At 36.5% G+C, this 20401-nt stretch overlaps 1 protein-coding gene across 1 annotated transcript in view; it reads left to right on the forward strand.

Moving 5' to 3' along the window:
* The window catches only part of SUCLG2 (succinate-CoA ligase GDP-forming subunit beta), a 125892-nt gene that overhangs the window by 21580 nt on the left and 83911 nt on the right, over positions 1-20401 (forward strand). Inside the window, exon 2 of the mRNA XM_065642570.1 lies at positions 3999-4140. Coding sequence (XP_065498642.1) covers positions 3999-4140 — 142 coding nt within the window. The remainder of the gene's footprint in view (positions 1-3998; positions 4141-20401) is intronic.

The raw sequence follows: 20401 nt of genomic DNA on the forward strand, positions 1-20401 counted from the left end.
TAGGTACGGGAAATAGCTTTCTTTTAAAACTTGGTAGGCTCTTGTCTAGGCTGTCTTAAGGCTGTACCTGCTACCGTCAGTCTTGGGTGTGTATTTGTCTGTAGGATATGTGGAAAGTTGTGATACCCAAGAAACCTATGCTGTTTGAAGCATATCTCGAATTCTTGTGAATGCTTGGCATAAATGTATTTGGGAGGGTTGGGAGCTTCGTCTGGCAATGATTTTTTTCAAGATTCTTATACTAATTAATTATCTTTATTGCTGTCCTTTTTAAATCGTTCAGATATATTTTATTGCAATAAAAACATTTTTGAGTTGGGAAATAGTTCAGGAAATCATCCATTTACTTACATTTCTGACATCTTGTGATCATTTTTTTTGTGCCTTAAACCTAAAATCTTATGTTTGCTACTGTTTTGATTCTTCAAGATGGTCTTGAAAGTGTAGTCATCTTCACAGATTCAAAGCTTTTGCTTTATTTCATCTCTTGTAACTGCTTTATTTTCCCTGCTCTTCACAAGACATATGGTGTGTATACTGCAACTACTTTAAAGCAAGTGTTTCATGTTCCTTGCTCTCCAGAGCTTCTAATACAGACTTAGTCACAGTTGATTTCTTAAATATATTGTACTCCTATATACAGTGGTAGACTGTACTAATTCTGGGTTTTTTCTGAGTGGTTCATTCATAATCAGGAGTTTGTCTTCTGTGCAGAGTCTTGATTGAAAGTCTTCAGTTGGCACTCAGGGAGATGGTCTCTTCAAATCATATAACATAGGAGAGTAGAAGAAATGTACATGTTTACTAACCTTAAGTTTGCAGGTGTCACTTTTCTATGACAACAGTTCTTGGCCAGATCTTTGTTTCATTACCTTTAGGACTACTTTGGCAGTTCTTTCAAATTATTTATTCTTTTATTTCATTTCTGTGTTCCTCAGACCTGTCTGGTTCATAATTTATGAAGGAAATATTCTCATAATCTCTTAATATTAACTGTCTAATTTTTATAAGAGGACAGACCTATGTCCATATGCTTATGTATATATATCACAGAATCACAGAGTGGTTGAGGTTAGAAGAGAACTCTGGAGATCATCCAGTCCAACCCACTTGCTAAAGCAGGTTCACCAGAGCAGATCACACAGGAATGTGTCCAGGTGGATTTGAATGTCTCCAGAGAAGGAGACTGCACAACCTCTCTGGGCAGCCTGTTCCAGGACTCTGGCACCCTCAAAAGAAAGAAGTTTCTCCTCATATTCAGATGGAACCTCCTGTGTTTCAGTCTGTGCCCACTGCATCTTAAAGATCTTCTGGCTCCCAGTAGATACAAGATCACATAACATAAAAATAAAGAACTATATCTATAAGATTTATAAATAGATAACAGATGAGCAAAAAGTGCTGTCCAACTTAGCATGGACTTATGCTTTGTTTCAAATCAACTTCCAGCTAAGGAGAATTAACCTTTCTTCTGGAAAGTACAGATGCAGAATTTGAGTATAATTGATTGTTTAAATCAAGGTTTCTTCCTTTCATATTTAAATAAGAATTGATAGTTTTATTTAGTTTGGTATAAGTCAATCCATTTTAACTAAAGGTGTGAGCTTATTTTTCTGAACTTTGAAATTCAGATTGGTAAAGTCCTTGTTGCTCAAGAGAAGTGGATTGAGAAATGTCTTTGTAGATGTTCTCCTGCTGTAGTGCCAGACCTTGTTGGGGGAGTGAGCACATCAGGTACAACTTTAAACTGGAGCAGAATGGCTGAAAACCAGTTAGTCAGATGGAGATGTGTGTTGGCTTTTCCTCCTTCCTTGCTTCCCTCTCTGCAAGTCTGATCGGCTTCTGATCACAACTGGGATGGTCTTTCTTTTGCGGCTGCTTACAACTGAAAGGGGGGCGCCTTTGGAAAAGTGTTTTAATCTTATGGTAGTGGTCAAATAACAAGTCAGTAGACTCCTGGCTGCCTGTGCAGATTCAAGTCATTCTTCTCTTCAATGTGTATGTGTGGATTACATGTGCGTAGCAATAATGATGTGTTTTGAAGTCCTCATAATAATAGTAATAATATTGTTATTATGAGGCAGTCTTTTGCGAAACAATGAAAAAGAGAAAGTTATTATTGTCAGATATAAAACTGATATTTTCTCCAGTCACGCTAAAAGCTCTCTGTAGCTTGATAGAAACTAAGGGCTTGTGACATCAGCTTTTGGTTGAAATTTGTTGGCCTTTTTTTATATGAGGCTAGAACTGACACTCAGGTTCCCTCTTGGTTGTGGGTGTTAATCCCTTTGTGAAAATGGTCATGAAGTAATAGCTGGTAGAGCCTTACAGAGAACTTACAATAGGAAAACGAATGTCGACAAGTATGAAAGTGATTATAAATTTTGGCCCTACATTTGAAGGCATTGCATAAAAGTAGTAACACATTGTCTGTGAATAACATGGAGGAATACAAAACATAGTGAGCTGCCTGGATGATGCCTGGAATTAGAGAGCGCCATAAAGCGTATAGACAATATGTCATTTTATTCTTCTAAAATATGTTAACCAGGTTATGGTTAAAAGAATTTAAAATGTGTCATTCTGAGCTATTTGTAACTGTTTAAGTTCTGTGGGAGTCACTTTTACAGAAACCATGTGGTTATAAACTGTAAAAGATGGGTTTTATATTTTCTTTATGCATCAATCTTTTGTGCTATGTTTCAAAGCAAATAGGAACAGACGGAGGTTTGCTTTTGATACAACACAGCATTTAAAACTCTAGTATTCTGAAAAGGGATGTATTATTGAAAGACTTCGGCATGGAGGTTTTTTCCATTTCAGTATAAAGTTGCATTAGGATGTTATTTTTTTTTTATCATGCTGTTAGAGATCAAAGTATTAGTATAGTAAATAATTCTCTGTGTCTAACATATCTAAATATATAGTGCTACCTTGCATACTGTGCTTCTAACTTCAGGAGAAACCAAGAATTGATTATGGGCTGTCTGCCAGTAGGACAACAGTTTGTCTCTCCATGTGGGAAGAGCATCTTTTGCTGGCACAAAATGGGATTATACCGTTGCCAGGAGTCTGCTCCACCTTTGCTATTATGCCAATGCCAGGAGTCAGTGACAGCTCCTTAATTATTGCTTTTGTCTGTAACTATTTATCCTGTGTGGAGAATGTGTCCTTTCTTAAAAATCACTTAGCAATTATCCTGTGACTTTTATAGTGTCTATACCCGGTGTGTACCACCAAGACAAGCAAATGTGGTGTCTTTGTGTGTATGTATAAGGTTGCCATATCTTGGTATCCATCATATATATATGCACACGCAAGCATCTAAACTGTCCTGTTGAGAACAGAAGGTAAATTCTTCTCCAACTGTTGTTGGCCTTGCGTGGCCGATGTGGTTATGCTAGCTTCCTCAACAAAATATGCTTAGAAGTGCAACCAAGCACCATCACAGACCACTGAAAATACATATATTAGTATATAGTTTCCTACATAATGATGCTAACTCCTTGTCAGCTGTTTTTCTTCTCAGATATGTTGCAAGAAATGCATAGAATCAGTAGAAAAAAATTTATAGGGATGCATTGTATAAAATGTAGTGTAAATAAGGATATTTAATATGAAACAATGAATTTGTTTTAATGTAAAAGTCTGTTAATATTTTGATAGCACAGGATAACATAAAAACCTAAATAGATTCCAGAGTTCAAGCCAAGTTTGTCAATCTGTGTCAATATTAAATGCGAGACATTTTGTCTAGCCAAGATCACCCAGTGAGCCTTGTGTGGCTTTTAAAAAATATCTGTAGCTTGCAGTGTACTTTGGATGCACAAATGTTAAGAAAAGGCACTTAGGTAAATCAATACGTATTTTACCTTTTCTCTAAAACACTGTTGTTTAACTGCTGGTTTGAGATAACCATAAGGCAGAAGAGCTCAGTTGGCTGTCTCATGAACTGTTCTTAATGAGCATTATGTTATTTTCCTCTCTCATTTTTCTAGGCTGTTCAATTAACCCCTAGACGATGGCTGAACCTGCAGGAATACCAAAGCAAAAAAATAATGGCAGACCATGGGGTTACAGTTCAGAGATTCTTTGTTGCTGATTCTGCAAATGATGCCCTGGAGGCTGCTCAGAGACTAAGTAAGTTGACTGATAATGGGAGGAATCTGCTTCACCAGATAGCAATCTGGAACGTAAATTGCTTTCTAATAAGTTGTACACAACCTTCAAATTGATGCTTATTGAAAAGGTTTGATATATTATTGTCGTAGTTTAACCCCAGCTGACAACTAAGCACCACACAGCCGCTCGTTCACTGCTGCTCCCTGGGATAGGGGAGACATTTGAAAGAGTAAAAGTGAGAAAACTCGTAGGTTGAGATAAAGACAGTTTAATAAGTAAAGCAAAAGCCGTGCATGCAAGCAAAGAAAAACAAGGGATCCATTCACCACTTCCTATTGCAGGCAGGTGTTCAGCCATCTCCAGGAAAGCCGGGCTCCATCACCTGTAACGGTCACTGGGGAAGACAAATGCCGTCACTCCAAACATGTCCTCCCTTCCTCCTTCTTCCCCCAGTTTTATATGCTGAGCATGATGTCATATGGTGTGGAGTATCCCTTTGGTCACCTGGGGTCAGCTGTCCTGGTTGTGTCCCCTCCCAGCCTTTTGAGCGCTCCCCACGTTCTCATTGGCAGGCCAGTATGAGAAGCTGAAAAGTCCTTGACTGCTTAGCAACAACTAAAAAATCAGTGTGATCAAAATTATTCTCATACTAAATCCAAAACAACACCAGCTGCTAGGAAGAAAATTAACTCTGTCCCATCCAAAACCAGGACAATTATCCAGACCATAAATATAGGATTAATTTCATATATGAACAGTTTATAACAGCACTATTTCTTTAGATCTTTATTTCTAAAACTTTGTTTCTAAAATGTTTTGTATGCAGCATGTAACATGAAGTCTTCAATGAACATTACTTAGATAATTTTGAATAATTCAGAATGTCATGAATGATTGCTGAGTAAAATGATTTGTTGTTGTATAGTTGACACAATTTAAGGAACTGAAGTAAATGAACTTGTGTAAAAAGTTGTTTTTAAATGAAAATTTGCTCTATATAAAAAGCGAAGGAAAAAAATGGTGGTGAACTCTCTGTAATAAAAGATACTCAGAACCCAGTTGGACACAGTCTGCTTTAGCTGACCCTGGTTTGATGTGGTACGTTGGACTAGATGATCTCCAGAGGTCCTTGCAACTTCAGCTGTTCTGTGATTCTATGAAGATTCTATGTATGAGAGAATTATATACATGTATAGTTGTTCATGTGTATGTTTGTCCATATGAAAAGACAAGGTGAGTTGAGTTACCATCACAAAAGGGTTTGACAGTGGCTGGGAGAGAAGACCATGCTTCTGGAGCTTCATTTTGGTTCTCTGGCAACATCATCATTTTAGTGTGGTGAACATAAGATGATAATGTGAGTCAGTAATGAATTTATATAATACCTTTTCTCTCAAAAGGAAATGCACTGAAGTACATTTGTCACTCAATTCTAACGCTGAAAGAAGTTTTCTACTTTTTAAAGTTAATAGTAGTTTGCATGGATTTCTCTTTTCATTGAGCTTTTGTTATTATTAATATATCATACATCAAAATGTCAGAGGACAGACATTATTGTAGTCTAAGTGTTTAGTAACGGGAAGCTTTTTGTTTTATGTTTTACATAATGCACAAGCCACTTAGTTAAATGCATTTCAATTTTGCGCCCTGGAAAATAAATTAACACAACTTACTCATATCAAAGATCTCACCAGACCTCAAGTAGCTGAATAGGGTTAGTATAATGGCTTGCTAAATCTCCGTAACTTTATTAAGGTGATACATGTTTCAGTAATCAAAACTTTCCTATGACAGCTGGTATATTTGAAAATATATTTCAAACAAAAACATTAAATGCAACTGTTGTGGTCATTTGACAGTGCAAAATGAAAAATGTTGACATAAAGCAAAGCTCCTAAAATTGGAGGGTTTCCTCATGTCTGGATGTCTGAGAAAATCAAGAAATGCCAACTGAAGCTGTGGCAAGTTTTTCACAAATCTTACAGCACTGAAACTCTCCTCTTCATGATTGAACTCATAAGTGGGTTGGTCTGTCCAATAACTGTTACTATTCTTGATCTCTAACTATTTGGAGAAGTAAATTAGTCCATTAAATGCAGTGAACCTCTTCTGTTTTATGATGTCAGATTTATTTTAAATTACCTCTATAGTTTGCTTGCTTTGCAAATCACAGAAATACTGATCTATTTTAAAAAAAAAAGTGTTGAAATTTAAATAATCAAAACTGAAGTCTAAAACCAGAAATTACTTACTAATGAGACTTTATCAGGCATATTGAAAAATATAACTGGATTGTCTTGCTAACTATCAAAAAATCAGTCAAAAGTCAATCAAAAAAGTCAGTGGTACCTTTATTTTACGTAAATGCGTTTAATCATGCTGCATTACTGGGCATTAAAGAATTGTGGTTTGTAGTGTGGAAGCTCTTTCATGTTGAAATGGTTGGCACTCCATAGATCCACTAAATAATTAACAACATCCTCATAATCATTCTGACAGTGTGCTATCATTGTACTTCTAACATGCACTTTGAAAACTAAGCATCAAGAACACAAGTTTCGCTACTGTGGTCATTGTTGTTCCAAGATTTAATCAGATTTATCTTCTTTATGATCCCTCAGGCTAGTAGTATCTCTGTCACTCAGGTTTATCAGCACAATTTGATATGGGCTGCCATCTTCTGAATATACAACTCCACGAAGTAAAAAGTTATGAGCAAAACAAAAAAATTCAGCATACAGGAGGCACGAAATATTCCAAAATAACATAACCAATGGAGGCGGCTTTGGGATGTTTACGATAGACAAGCATTCTGCAGTGAAAGATGGTGAAAGAGAGGCCAATCACCCCTGCCAAGTCCTGCTCGAAAATCTGGTGTTTTAGGTACTGTATGCAACATTGCAGCTGTCCTTAACTTTCACTTCTGCAAACAAGAAAGGATGCTTGCCAACATATTTTTTAAGATAAAAATAGAACAAAATTATCAAAACTTTAAAGGTTCATTTTTTTTCTTGTGAAAGGGGGTTCTTCCTGTAGACCTGTCATCATGAATACAGGAGAAACAATTATTTTCCTTGGTAATCTTACAGATTATATCACTCACATGAGTCTGTGTGATAATGGGGTACAGATAAAGGAACAGAAATTCCTAACATGGAAGTCTTTATGAAATCTGGGATTCACAAATAAATTTCACGATTTCACTAAATCCTCTGTGCTTGACAGAGCTGTCTGTACTGCTGCAGTGTCTCTGGTCACCAGCTTTGCTATTGTAGGATTTCCTGTTGATGAAATGGAACGAGATGGGATTAGATCATATTTGAGGCTGTCTTCACTTGTCAGGAAGGTGTTAATGCATGTGTTCTTGAAGGGGTATGCCTTTATCCAGTATCAGCAGTTTTGTTATAGTTTGTTCATTTCCTCTGTTGCTCACTCTATTTTTATTAATATGTACACTGAATACACTGAATGTTAATTTTCTCAAAGACTTTCAAAACTTACCAACAGTATAAAAGACAGTCTACGAGGAATTTTTAATGGAATTAAAGGATTGGGTTTTTTTCTTCGAAGATAAGAACAGCAGATGTGAAGAAAATTAAAATGATATCAATAATATTCACTTCAAAAGAAGTTGTACACAATAAGGAATATAGAATTAGGCCCCAAGGAATTCATTGCCTTCTACATGCTAAGCAATTTTCAGGTGTAACTCTTGTAGAGAAGACGATATTTACAGAATACCAAGAAATGCAGTCACAAACAGTTTTGTGTTTCATGTTAAAATTCCCAGGTTTTCAAGAAGGGAAAGAAGAAAACATTGTGCTGTTTTGCTACAACAGTGTGGCGTTGCTTGATCTGCCATCTGAAGAAACATAACCTGTAAACAAGTTCTTACAGTGCTGGTGCAGCCATTTAACAGAACAAAGTAAAATATTTGGGAGTTGAGTTTTTGTCTGAAATGTAAGATCATCTGACTGTTCCTGCATTAACTCGCAAATCTTCTGATCTGATTCTCACTTAATGCATGGGTATATTAAGGGCTTATTTAGCCAGAGAAGACATTTCCTTTCTTGCTATTCCTTTTCCTCATACTAGAGTATTGATATACAGAAAAAATCTTTATATATGCGTAAATATATCCAGACTACTCGGGTTTGCACATCTTCATTGCTTGTATTGCACAGATGCACTGTGCATCGTTTCAAGGTCCATCTTCTCTTGCTTTCTCCACTAGAGAACATTAAGTCTGCGTCAGCTCGTGTGCTGCTCTGGATGTTCTGCCTGATGGAGAAGTTCTTGAGGGAACCATCATTTTAAACTACTAGGTGGACAAAGCTGAAAGGGATTGTAATTATGCTGGAGGGTGTTACTAAGTACTGTCAATTGGCTTTTTGAATCAGTGGAGAATTTATAGAGGTGGTTGAAAACGCTGACAATCCTAAGTGGATGCTGGAAGCTTGGCTTGAGTTTCTGTTTCTGATTTTTAACAAAAGCAATACGGTGCTGCCTGTTGCCACTTAGAGTGTTTCATTACATTTAGGAATCAGTCAGATGCAGTGTTCGCACTCTATCACAGCGAAATGCAATTGAATGGAGTGCAAGGCTTTTATTCACTTTTCTTTTTAAAAAATGTATAACAAAATATAGTCTCTGCATATCCTATTTCTATTGCCTTATGCATGAGGGAACTCATAAAATTCAGCTTTGGACTGAAGACATGCTTTTTATATCAGGCTGGAGAGGTAAACATGTATTTTATAAAGAACATAAGAGGTTTATTGAAGCCTGTTTCCATGAGGTCATTTACCTGTCACCTATTATTCACTATTTTTTAGAATATTGAAAGAGTTCTCATTCATGTGATCACCAGTCTCCTTCAGCCTGCTGGTCCTTTTCCTTTGGCTGTGTTTAATTTAGATGGAAGGCTGCGTTTTTAGATGCTGTTTTAGATCCCTTATCTGAAAGTTCATCTCTCCAATACAAGTGTGGAAAACCACTTGAAAGCAGTTTGTGTTTAGAAAGGATCAAAACCAGATCTTTAGCTTGGTAATGCCCTTTTTCTACAAATTATGGAGAAATTGTTGGTGATAATGCTGTCTGCATTTAATCTAGGCTTTTACGTTATAAAAAAATGAAGAAGTTCCTTGAACCTGACATTTCTGAGGATATTAGAAATGTAAATTTAGGTTCTTTTTTTGTCATACAAGGAAGAGCTTTTCTGTGAGTGTCCTGTACAGACCAGCCCTCTGTTGTTAAAGTTGTATTTAAGTAACTTAGTTTACTCCTCAGTCTTTGAGTTTGTTCGCTACTGAGCTGATCTTATTTTACTGTCAACATGTGCTTTGCTTACATGATTTGATTCCCTTTCTTCTTCTCTTCATAAGAATAGGTAGGAGAGGAATTGCCTCCTTCAGGATTTCAGTGATTTCCGTATTTCTTTCCATTGTATAGTTCACTGTGTAGTAATAATTTTTCACCTGTGTATAATGAGTTATTCTTCAAAAAACCCTGTGTACTTAGTGGTTATAACTAGTTATTTTTCCAAGCCCCTTGGATTATGCTTCTCTGCATATGTTGAAAAATCACGTGTTACTAGAATAGTGTTCCATGGAGCTGTACGGAAAGAACTTGCTCGTTGTTAAGGAACAGCTCTCTCATAAGTCCTCTTATTTTCTGTGACAGCTTTTATTAAAGTTCCTTATACTTAAATTATGGCTTTCTGAAACTATCCTTTCAGGCAAAATAATACTATAAGTTATTGACTAATACGATTCTATTCTCAAATGGGTAAGCATTTAGAAAACAGCCTTTTAGATTTAATAGGAAAGTAGTGGTGGATGAGCTACCTTTGGACCACATTCACCATTACTGAGCATGAGTATTTCTCTGTTCCGTTTACCAGGTTTTTTTGCCTTGTCCGAGTGGTGAAATCTAAGACTAGTGGGAGTCCGCATTTTCCTGCAACTTCTTGGTAATAGGAAATACCAGTTAATATTCTGTTACTCCCAGTCTGCATAGGCACCTCTTGAATGCATCCATTTAAAAGCTGCACAAAATTTTCCATTATCTGTGGTTTTAATCTCTGCCATTTGTTCAATGTCCTGTTGCTTCTTAGTGCCCTTTCCTCACTTTATCCATTTTCTCTTGTTTCTTCCCAATGCCATCTTCTGCTTTGAGTTCTCATTGAGAAAAGCCTCTTCCTTTTTTGTGCTAAACAGTCAGTTACATCCTATCCTACTTACAGCAAATATTTAGCAGTTGTGTACTGCTAAAAGCAACTATATGTTTGTGTGCATACTTTTTTTTAAAATTTTGTTTGCTGGAGTGCTTTGCTTAGACAACTCTTTACTTGACATAGTGGTCATAGAAATTAATGTTGCTGTGTATGATCAGAAAAGAAATAACGATTGCTAACAGTTCAAATTGTATTTTTTCTGTTTGTCCACTTCAAAATGGTTTGATTTTTTGGAAAAAAAAATCCAAATTTAATTGCTGTGCCAACAGTTTTAAAAATCTCACTTGTATCTGAAAGTGATGAAAATAATAAATTAGACTAAAAGTTGTGAAGGCAACACCTTACTTGTTACAGTTATCTAAAGTAATTTTTTTGTGGGAGGCTTAATAATCAATACGCCAATGATCCAATTTATTTACTCCATCTACTGGATGAAAAAAAATCAGTCATGGAAAATCAGAGGAATTAGGAAAGGCGTTCAAGGATTGTGTTCACAGAAACCTACTTTACTAAGGATTTTGTTAGAAAGTTGTGGCAAATTTGCTGTGATACAGCTATAGTGCAAAGCTGGAGTGTGGTACCCATTCAGTAGTAGATCTTTTTATGGACATTCTTCATATGCTCTCAAATTGCTTTTAGGTGCTTTAACTTAACTTGTCTTGGAAGCTAAGCCACACAAAGGCACAATTAAGGTGGAATTAGGGTTTCCCTTTGAGGATTTCATACACAATGGCTGTTTGCACTGCTGTGTTAGCAGCACCTTTCTCCCTGGACATAAGCCCTGAAATACTGCTGCTTTCTCCTCTTTGTGCACGTGTTTTGTTTGGTTGGCTTTGAATCTTGTAATTCCTGCTTGTTCTCCCTCCCCCTTGCTCCCCTCCTTCCTCTGGGTTTCGTGCTAAGAAACTTGATTTCACAGAGGCTGCTGAGAAGTGGCAGAATTTGAAGCACAGCAGTATTTAAGCAGAGTATTGCCCCTGGTAATCCCTGCAAGGGGTCTCCGGCGTAGCTTTACTGCGTGCCTCATTCCTCTTCTTCAGCTTAGCGATGTTTTCCCACATAAGTCCTTGACACCTGTGTGAAAAATGGGCAGCTGTCTATCAACACATGCATTTGTTGGGAATGGCCATGTGTTGCATCCTGCATGCCAGAAAAACAGGCAGAAAAAACTTCCAGCTTCCCTGTGATTTTGAGTCTTATTCTTTTTGAAACAAAATTAATAAAAGATTTTGTCAAAGGTTGCCACTGGGTATTGTGCTGTTTCAAGCTGAACCTTTCTGTTTCAAGGTAAATTACAAATTGTTGCTTTTTAAAATATTTTAGATATGGAAATTCTTTGAAGGACCCTCCATCTCATGAGAAATTACAGAAATAGTTAATTTCAAATGCATTGTTATGAAAAACAAATCTGTTCTTTGTTATCTATTCCCTTTGTTAGAAAATTACATACTGAGTTGTGAGTCGGTAAATGCAAGCTTGAGGCTCCTCACAGTAGTTGGGTATTTTAAACCATTCTTTGCCACCAAATGTCTTCGTATTCAATAGATTTATAGTAATATGAGTAATGGCTAGGGGGCTAACAAATCAAAATCTCATTTCAGATGTTTGACACTAATGTTGTGCTGACTTATTGTTCTCTGTGTTGGATTTCTGATCAAATTACCAAAACAGCTACTTGGAAGGAGAAACACAAAGTAAAAAATACTATAGAAATAGGGTAGTGAATTTTATATTTAATATGTGCCACAGAAAGCGGTCTCTTACAAATTTCAGTTGTGTTAAATATATTAAGTGGATGTTTGTTTATAAAAGAAGGAGGTGACAGAAGCCATAGCTCATGATTCAGGAATTTTAACAGGTGGTAAAAAACCACAACATTTCAGAAGGAAGGTACAAGATGACTGCTGTTATTTATTCCAGGCTTGTCACACCATACTTAATAGTTCTTCAAGGTAGTTCTGCAGCTGCAAAACAATAACCAGATATGTAATTGAGAAGCAGCTGCATAAGATTTTCATTTTTTTATGATTAAAATCAGAACCATTAGGCAAGCTTTATGTATGAAGTATGAAACACTAAACAACATTGTTTTCTCTGCAGTATTAGCAGCTGTGTAAAGGGGAAAAATCACACCTATACTCTCTAGATGCCCATCTGCTTCTAAATATTTGGGGGCAAATTACTGAAACCAAATTTCTTTTTGTTGTTGTTTGTTTGTTTGTTTTGTTTTTCCTTGTTTCTTACTCCAGCTTCCATTGGAATTTATGTGATAAAGCATTTCTTTTGTTTTTAATTTATAAAACTCTCTTGTAAAAATCCACCTGTGACACTAAACAGTCTTTTTTTTTTTTCTAGTTACTTGTATTTGTACCTGCTGATTGTAACTGTATACACAGTGTATCTCCTTTTGGGAGTGTGCATTCCTGATGGAACATAAGATCTGTGCTGGGTTTTTTCAGGACTCTGCCATCCCTGACTGCATTTGCTTTAAAGCAGAACTGAATCCAAAATTTTAATTTGATATAAACTACAGCACTGTTGAAGGAAGTGCCAGCTTCTTTTAACAGTCATTTAGTTATCACTTGTATTTTAACAAACTATATGAGACAAGGTATAAAATAATTGTTATTGTCCAGAAGCCATGTGTCGCTTTTACTCTGTTGAGAACTCTTCTCTCATCTCCTGGGAAGCTTGATGTATCTATTTATTTAAAAGAAATCCATGTGTTGATAGTTACTATAGCTTAGCACATTTTTGGTAACAAATACCGCAAATATTATGGGTTTAACTTGTGATGGAAAAGCTCAGATTCTCAGCTGGCAGTCTAGAGTTTTTCCTCCCTGGGCCTCATTACTCTGGCTGTGTTGGTGGTGTGATCTTTGGGGTGACTGTGGTCAGAAGAATTGTGCTGCTTTTTTGTACTTATTATAAACCCTCAGCAGGAGACATGTCTTAGGTATTAATTTTGAAATAGTGTTTATTAGTTAGAAACTCCAGATGACAAAGCTGCTGATATTGATGGGTCTGCACTGTGTAGTGCTGCATCTTTTGCGTGATCACTCTGTCAGTGTGTAATCCCTTGTATAAGGGTGTCAAAAAACGTATTTGACACTTATGTCTGTAAAATGTGGGTTGTGTAGTTTTTATTTTAAACTTTTAATGGGATTACTAGTAGTCAAATCATGTTGAATTGAATTAATAGAAAATCTAAGAGCAGAGTGATGACAGTCTGGAGTCAAGGATAGTTTATAATTAGCCACTTTCTGTAGGGTCTCTTAAGTCCTACGAGCAAAATTCTTTCATATGGCCAGTAGTTTGGTTTGAAAAGAAATGTGTATATAAATACATGATCTGTTCACTCTTCTATACTGTGGACATTTTTGTGCTTGACCCTGATTTTATTTGAGGCTGTGGTTTTGTCTGCAAAGGGGACAAATATGACATTAGCTCTGGTTATTGCCTCGTAACTCCTAGGTGTATAGAGAGAGCTTTTGTTTTGTTAGTCAGGTCCCAGATTATTGGCGCGATAAAAACCAGGAGGAACGGGGGCAAATTTAGAGAGAGGAAAACTTAGAAACTTTACAAACAGTGAAGTTTTGAGTAGCAATACGTTCCTTCAAAGTAATTGTTATGCTGAAAAAACAACTTTCACTCAAATGCTTTTCTTTGACTGAATTCTGAATTATTGCTCCATCTTTCACCATTTCTGTTGTTGAGTGTTTAAGACAACAGTTCTGGTTATTGCCCTACTTTGGTACTGTCGTAATTTCCCTGATCTCCACTAGTGTCCCCCAGGTGACGCAGAGTATATCAGGAAGGTGCTATGGTTAGATAACCACTTTCTGTATATAATTCAATTGAGGAAGTTGACTCTTTTTTTAATCTGTCAATTGTTCCTTTTAAATTTGTTATACCTTTTGTCTTTATGGAATAGGTGGTGGTTTAGGATGGACTGTGATTGATGTGTAAGGATATTAGCTTGTACATTTGCTATAAAAGCACGTGGTTTTGAACCGAGACAGAAATCTCTCACCACTGGCCTTTCAACTTATACAAAGCTGGGAGAACACATGGATACAGCCTCTGTACCGAGATTCCCTTCCCCTCTTCTCTTCCCTCAGCCTCCTCCAGTCTATGAAGTAATCTTAACTGGTATTTTGCAAAGGTTAGTATGACTTGCAAGGACTTGTTTTATCTTTAAAGATGGGAGCAATTTACAAGTTGATATTCTGAATACATCGGCAGTTGAGAAGTATGATCATAAGAGTCTGTGATTATTATTTTTTTTCGTAGATTATCTCTACCTAAAATGGTAGAGCAGTTCTTGAAGCTGAGGATGTTCTGACATTTTGTTAATCTGCTACTTCATATTTGAGAAAGTGCTGTGAATTTAAAATGTGTTTATCTACATTTCTTCAAATATTTGTGGTTTAAGAAAAGTAAAATATTTCAACACACTTATGAATATGAAATGTGTCTTTGTAACCCTGCTGGATTCAATTGGGAGATATTATCTGACTTCCTCCATCACAGTATATTTTAAATGAGGCTTTAACCCTTGAGAATGTCATAACAAAAAACATTCAGTGAGAATCATGTTCAGGTTAGTTCCAGAAGTTAGCTACGCTCTTATTTTAAGTGATTTTTGTTTTGTTAAGAGAAATCTGAAGTTGATAGTTTTACCTACAGGTGGTATACTCTGCCCTGTCCTATTGTTAAATTCAGCTGTTGTTTCTCGCATCTTGTTGAAGGAGAACATTTGTCTTGCACCTCCCCTGGGCTTAGTTGGACTGCTCACCTGAGTAAGATAAATAGGGCCAAACTTCGGACTATAAATCTGAAATATATTTATTGTTCTAAATGCTTAAGAACAGCCCCAGGATTTTTACATAAAGAGGAAAGAAAGGCAGCCATGAGAAGTTTACTGTATAAATAATTAACAATATAAAGTCACTGGGAAGATTTGCCTTTACTGCATTGTGTTTCCCTCTACTCCTTTCAAAGTCTGATCTCTCTATTCCTTCAGTTATTCATCTGTGTGTTTTAGTAGTAGCTTTCCTAATCTTATTGTGAGTATTGTGCTCCACTGAAGATTATCATGGTAATAATCCTAATACTGTGTCTGCATGTCGAACACCTCTTGTTTTTGTCACCACAGCTAAATCTTTTACACAGGTCTTTGTTTCACCTAGTTAAATGTTCAGTGTGGTTGATTTTCTTATTGGCCTTTCCACATCTTACCTTCAGTATAATAAAGCTTTTGTTTTGGATGTGTTGGTATAACAAGAGAGACTGTGAATTTGCTGTCTAGATTACTGCAAATTTAACTATCTTAGAAAAAACTATTCTTATAAAGATTGTCCCCCTATAACTACAGCCTTGTATCTCATGCCACAAAGTGATGTGCCATTTAAATATCGTGATTAACATGTGCTATAAATAGCTTGCTTATTTTTATCTTTTGAATGACATTCCTATTCGAAGTGCCTATGTAGATAGTATTGACTTAATTATTTCTTTGATACATAAGAAGCCAAGTTAGATGCTTAAAGATGCCTTCATACTGAAAAGTTATTTTACAAATTTAAGATGAAAAAAATTTCATGTATTTTCATATTTCACATTGTCAGTTTCCAAAATGAAATGTCAGTTTCTGTGTCTCTTAAGTTTATTCAGCTTTGTGTTTGTTTTTATGATTTTAGTGTTATGCATTCTGATTTATGGCTATTTTTTGCATTGAGTTCTTTGACATTTAGTATCTTGCAAACAGTGGTATGTACACACTTCCATAGACTGAACTAAGCATTTCTTCAGAAAAGTCTAGTTTGATGACAAAACAAAATAAACCAGTAAACTTAAATGCTAGAATGAGATTTTTAAGGGCCGAGGTTCATATGTAATTTAACGGGGACTGCATATCACTGACGTTATCCACATGATGCGATACTGGTCAGTTGTGCAGAAAGGAATGCAATCAGTGCAGTTAACAGCAGGTAGGGCAACGTTAATTATATGTTCTCTTGTCTCTCTATGAATTGTTTTAGCTATGTGATCCCTCTTCTTTTGCATCTTATTAGGTAAATTATACCTCAAGAGACTTTCTGAGACTTAACTGTGACCATTATTTAGATGTAATTTATACAGCCTCAAATATAAGCTCAGAACTTGACCTGAAAGTGAGCAGGTTGGTGTAGCAGAGATAGCAGAAGCATGAACAAAACATCACACAAAAATTGTGCATTTTAAAGGAAAACTGCCCTATTCTATACCTGACACTTCAGTAAAATCTGGAAATATTTTCTGCAGAGTAGAGAAAAGTGATAATTTACTGTAGCATTCTTTTCAGCAGTTACTTCTTCTATTGTAAACCAGACAGACACAATTAAGTGACTGCGCGCAGGAGCTCCGAAGTGGGTTTTCCGATATGGTAAAGCACCTTACTGACCTTAAGTTAAGAAAATATTAACCGCCTCTTAACCATTGTCAGGATGTCAGAGAGAGCACCATTGGGATGGTGCTTAGGTCACGTATTTGTCATTTGAATAACAGACAAGCTGAACCTACAGGCTCTCAGCTGGACCATAGTTATAAAGCCGGTGTACAGATGCGATCATCTGCTGCTGACAAGTTTGACACAGGTTTGATCTGCAGTCTTGCTCATCTGAAGCTGAGAAGTTGCTGAACAGCACTGTGCATAAGGAATGGGAATCATATTCCTCCCAACAAAGGACTCCAGATGGTGATGACGTGCTCTGACAGCCCTAGACCAGAGTGAAGCTGTCAACCTGAGGACCTAGAAGAGCACTGGAAGGATGAGCGTAACTCCAGGAAAAAGGGTAGAAATTACAAAATAGTTGTTTGACAATTTTAACTGCATTATTATTGAAACTTTTTCAGATAATAGGTATTCTTTCTTGTTCTATGATAAGTAAATCTGGACTAAAAAATATTTTTTATTAGATTGTTAAGATTATGGTTATTTTTGCAATATATTCTTGGCTTTATACTTATCTAAGCATGTGAGCGGTGCTTTGCCTATAAGCAAGATTTTGACTGTTCCATTGCTAGCAGCACAGGTTTGTGCAGACACCTAACAAGTGCGACTGCTGCTTCCCTGAAGCTCAGTTTCTGTAACTCTAGAAGGTTCGTGAGGTCTGTGTGTTTCTCTGCAGAAGACCAATATTTGGGATATTTAAATACATCTCCCTCTGTTTTGTTATGAAACCACAGTCAGTACACTGAGACCGTTCGCTGCTTGAAAAATTTTTTTTACAAGAACAAAAAGACAGTTTCTTCTGCATGTAAAGAAAGAAATAGGCTTATGTGTGGGAGTGAAGGATCTTAAATAAAACATTGTCCTTTTTCTACTTCAGTTCAACTGGGAAAATCAATTTTTGGTTCTTCAACTGCAAAGAAAGATCAAAAGGAAAAACTGACAATCTAAACAAAGGGCAAGGTGATCTGGGCAGCTTGCACTCCTGTTCCCTGGTGTGCTTCATACAGGCACTTTTCCAAGCGGAATACATTTACAGAAGAATCAAGGTTTTGGTTGGGATTTTGTGCTTTCCCCCTCCTCCCCTCCACCTCAGCCCCATCAATGAAGTTGGGAGTAAAACTGACCTTAGTATAAAAGTCAAAATACTAATTTATATTAGTTTTGTGGGGTTCTTTGGTGCTAATATAGGCAACAGTTCTATAGATGACTCGAGATCCTCATTGCAGAATACTTATGTTTCAAAGAATTGTCATTGGTTTTACCTCTCTAGAACTGGCCAAAGCTATCAGGTTTTTTTTAAAGCACATTGTGTAATGCAGGATAAAAATATTCAGTCCCATGTACAGTTAGAGTACTTTTATTCTTGCTTAAATGCCTTGCAGGATACATATTTGAATCTTCATATAAAAACTAATTTCAGTCACTGTAGAGGGAAACTTTATGGAGATTGACTTTTCTGCTTTGTATTGAATCATATTTTTACCTTTAATAAATAAAATGTGATTTATTCTTATAGGCTCATATTTGCAAGAGGAGGAGATTAAAGTGTCAGCAGGAAAAACAGAAGGGAGGAGTGTGAAAGCTTTCTTTAAATCACACAAACAACAAACCACCCTAAACTGAAAAACAACTTGGAAGACATTTTACGAAGCAAAATTAATTATCTTCTGCATAAATGTAAAAAGTTGAAAGTAATTACTAAAGTGTTTGACTTCAATGTATTTTCCACTTTTTGGAGACAATTATTGCGTAGGCATCACTTTTGGAGCCATAATAAATGTTAATTAAATGAATATTATAAGAAATAAACAGGTTGATTCTGACTTAAGGTGCGTCTTTGAAGGAAAATATTTTTGTATGTAAGTTTTGTATCTATGTTTGGGTCTTCACCCATGCAGGCAGAATGCATTTACATTTGGGACTCTGTACTTTGGCATGTCTTGGCATGATAGAGATGCAAATCACTATCTACAGAATGCTCATTTCAAATACAGATGGTCTGAAGTTTCAAAAACAGCAATTGTAGCTGGCAGCTCTGGGATATTTTGGAGAGTCTGGTGTTTTCAGGGGAGGGTACTCTGCACTGTAGCTTTTGAAAAACAGAACTTTTAGAAAATGCTTCCAAATGATTGTCACAAATGATGAGTGATTTATAAAGGTCAGGCCTATGATTTTTGATGAAGACCTCCTTGAGCACTGAGAAGCTCCAAGACCACCTCCTTCACTTCAAGTGCGTCCAGTGAAAGCTTTGAAAGCAAATCCACTGATCTGTGTAATAGCTTTGCAAGACAGATGTCAATATTATAGAAGCAATAAAAATCTTTCTGTGTGTTTGATCTACGTAGATTTAGAACCACTACATACTACTTGTAGCTTGTTCATTGTGGAGTCAAATCTTAATGTCTGATGACAAATAATGCTCTGAATTGAGTGATAAGAAGCCACATAGAAAAAAGACAGTAGTAGTAATGAAATGCACCTGTTTTTCTTGCAGTGCTGATTTGCAAGTTTTTTCTTTCTTTGTCTGTTGGCTTAATTAATTAACAGGATTGTTCCTGGGAGATGGTGACAGAAAACTGCCAACTCTACCCACTCAGTCTGCGATGTCATGGAAGTGGTGTTGTGGTACTTTATCCCTTCACTTCTTGGCCAGGAAAGCAGGAATTTGCTGTAGGTGTCTGCTGAAAATAATATACTCTTAATTTTAAATTTTATTTGTTGTCCTGTTTCTTTCATTAGGCTAGGACAGTTGAGAGCTTTATGAAAGTTTATTGCCTGTAGCACACATGACTAATGTGGGTGGCCAAGGTCAGAGCCTCAGATGTCTTGTTCTCTCTATCAACACCTTTTCTGCAGCGCTGGCTGAAGCTTTTCTCTGGAGCTGCACTGTACAGAGCTATGAAACAACCCACTCCTAGGGGAAATTACTTTATTTCGCAAGATGGTTCAGGTTCATCGCTGATATTCTCCTCTTGCTGCCAGGTCCCTCGTCCCTCTGCAGTTTTCCTGGGTTACAAGCACACTGACAGTGCTTTGCCCTGGGGATGGCGGACCTTTATGCTTTGTTCTGTCTTCAGCTTTGGCCTTTTGGGATACCACACAGGCTGCCTTGAAGGATGGAGCATTTCATTTTACACAGGTCATTGTTCATTGACATATTATTAGGGTTTTGTTTAAATCTCTTTGCCTTCTAACGATGTTCCCTGTGCTGAAAATCCAGGAAATTGTTGATATTTCAATTTTGCTGCAGGCTGCAAGTGAGTAGGACCTAACCTCAATTTCCTTGCCAATACTTAAACATTCATGTAGCAGATGCAAACTTGGTTCTGCAAAAGTAAGCTGAGCTAACATCAGAAAAGCAGTTTGATGTTAGTCAATTGAAAGAAATGACGTGGTTGTAGATGTTCGGTTTCAGATCAGCGATAATAAAGTAAAAGAAAATTATTGTGTATGTTATCTGATTTCATTTCTCATGTATCCAATATATTTGGCTTTAAAACTGTAGTCCAGAGGCTGTGCATCCGATTTACTTTGAAGAAAAATCTATT

This window comes from Caloenas nicobarica, chromosome 11 (genome assembly GCF_036013445.1).
Source record: "Caloenas nicobarica isolate bCalNic1 chromosome 11, bCalNic1.hap1, whole genome shotgun sequence".
NCBI classification, from domain to species: Eukaryota; Metazoa; Chordata; class Aves; order Columbiformes; family Columbidae; genus Caloenas; species Caloenas nicobarica.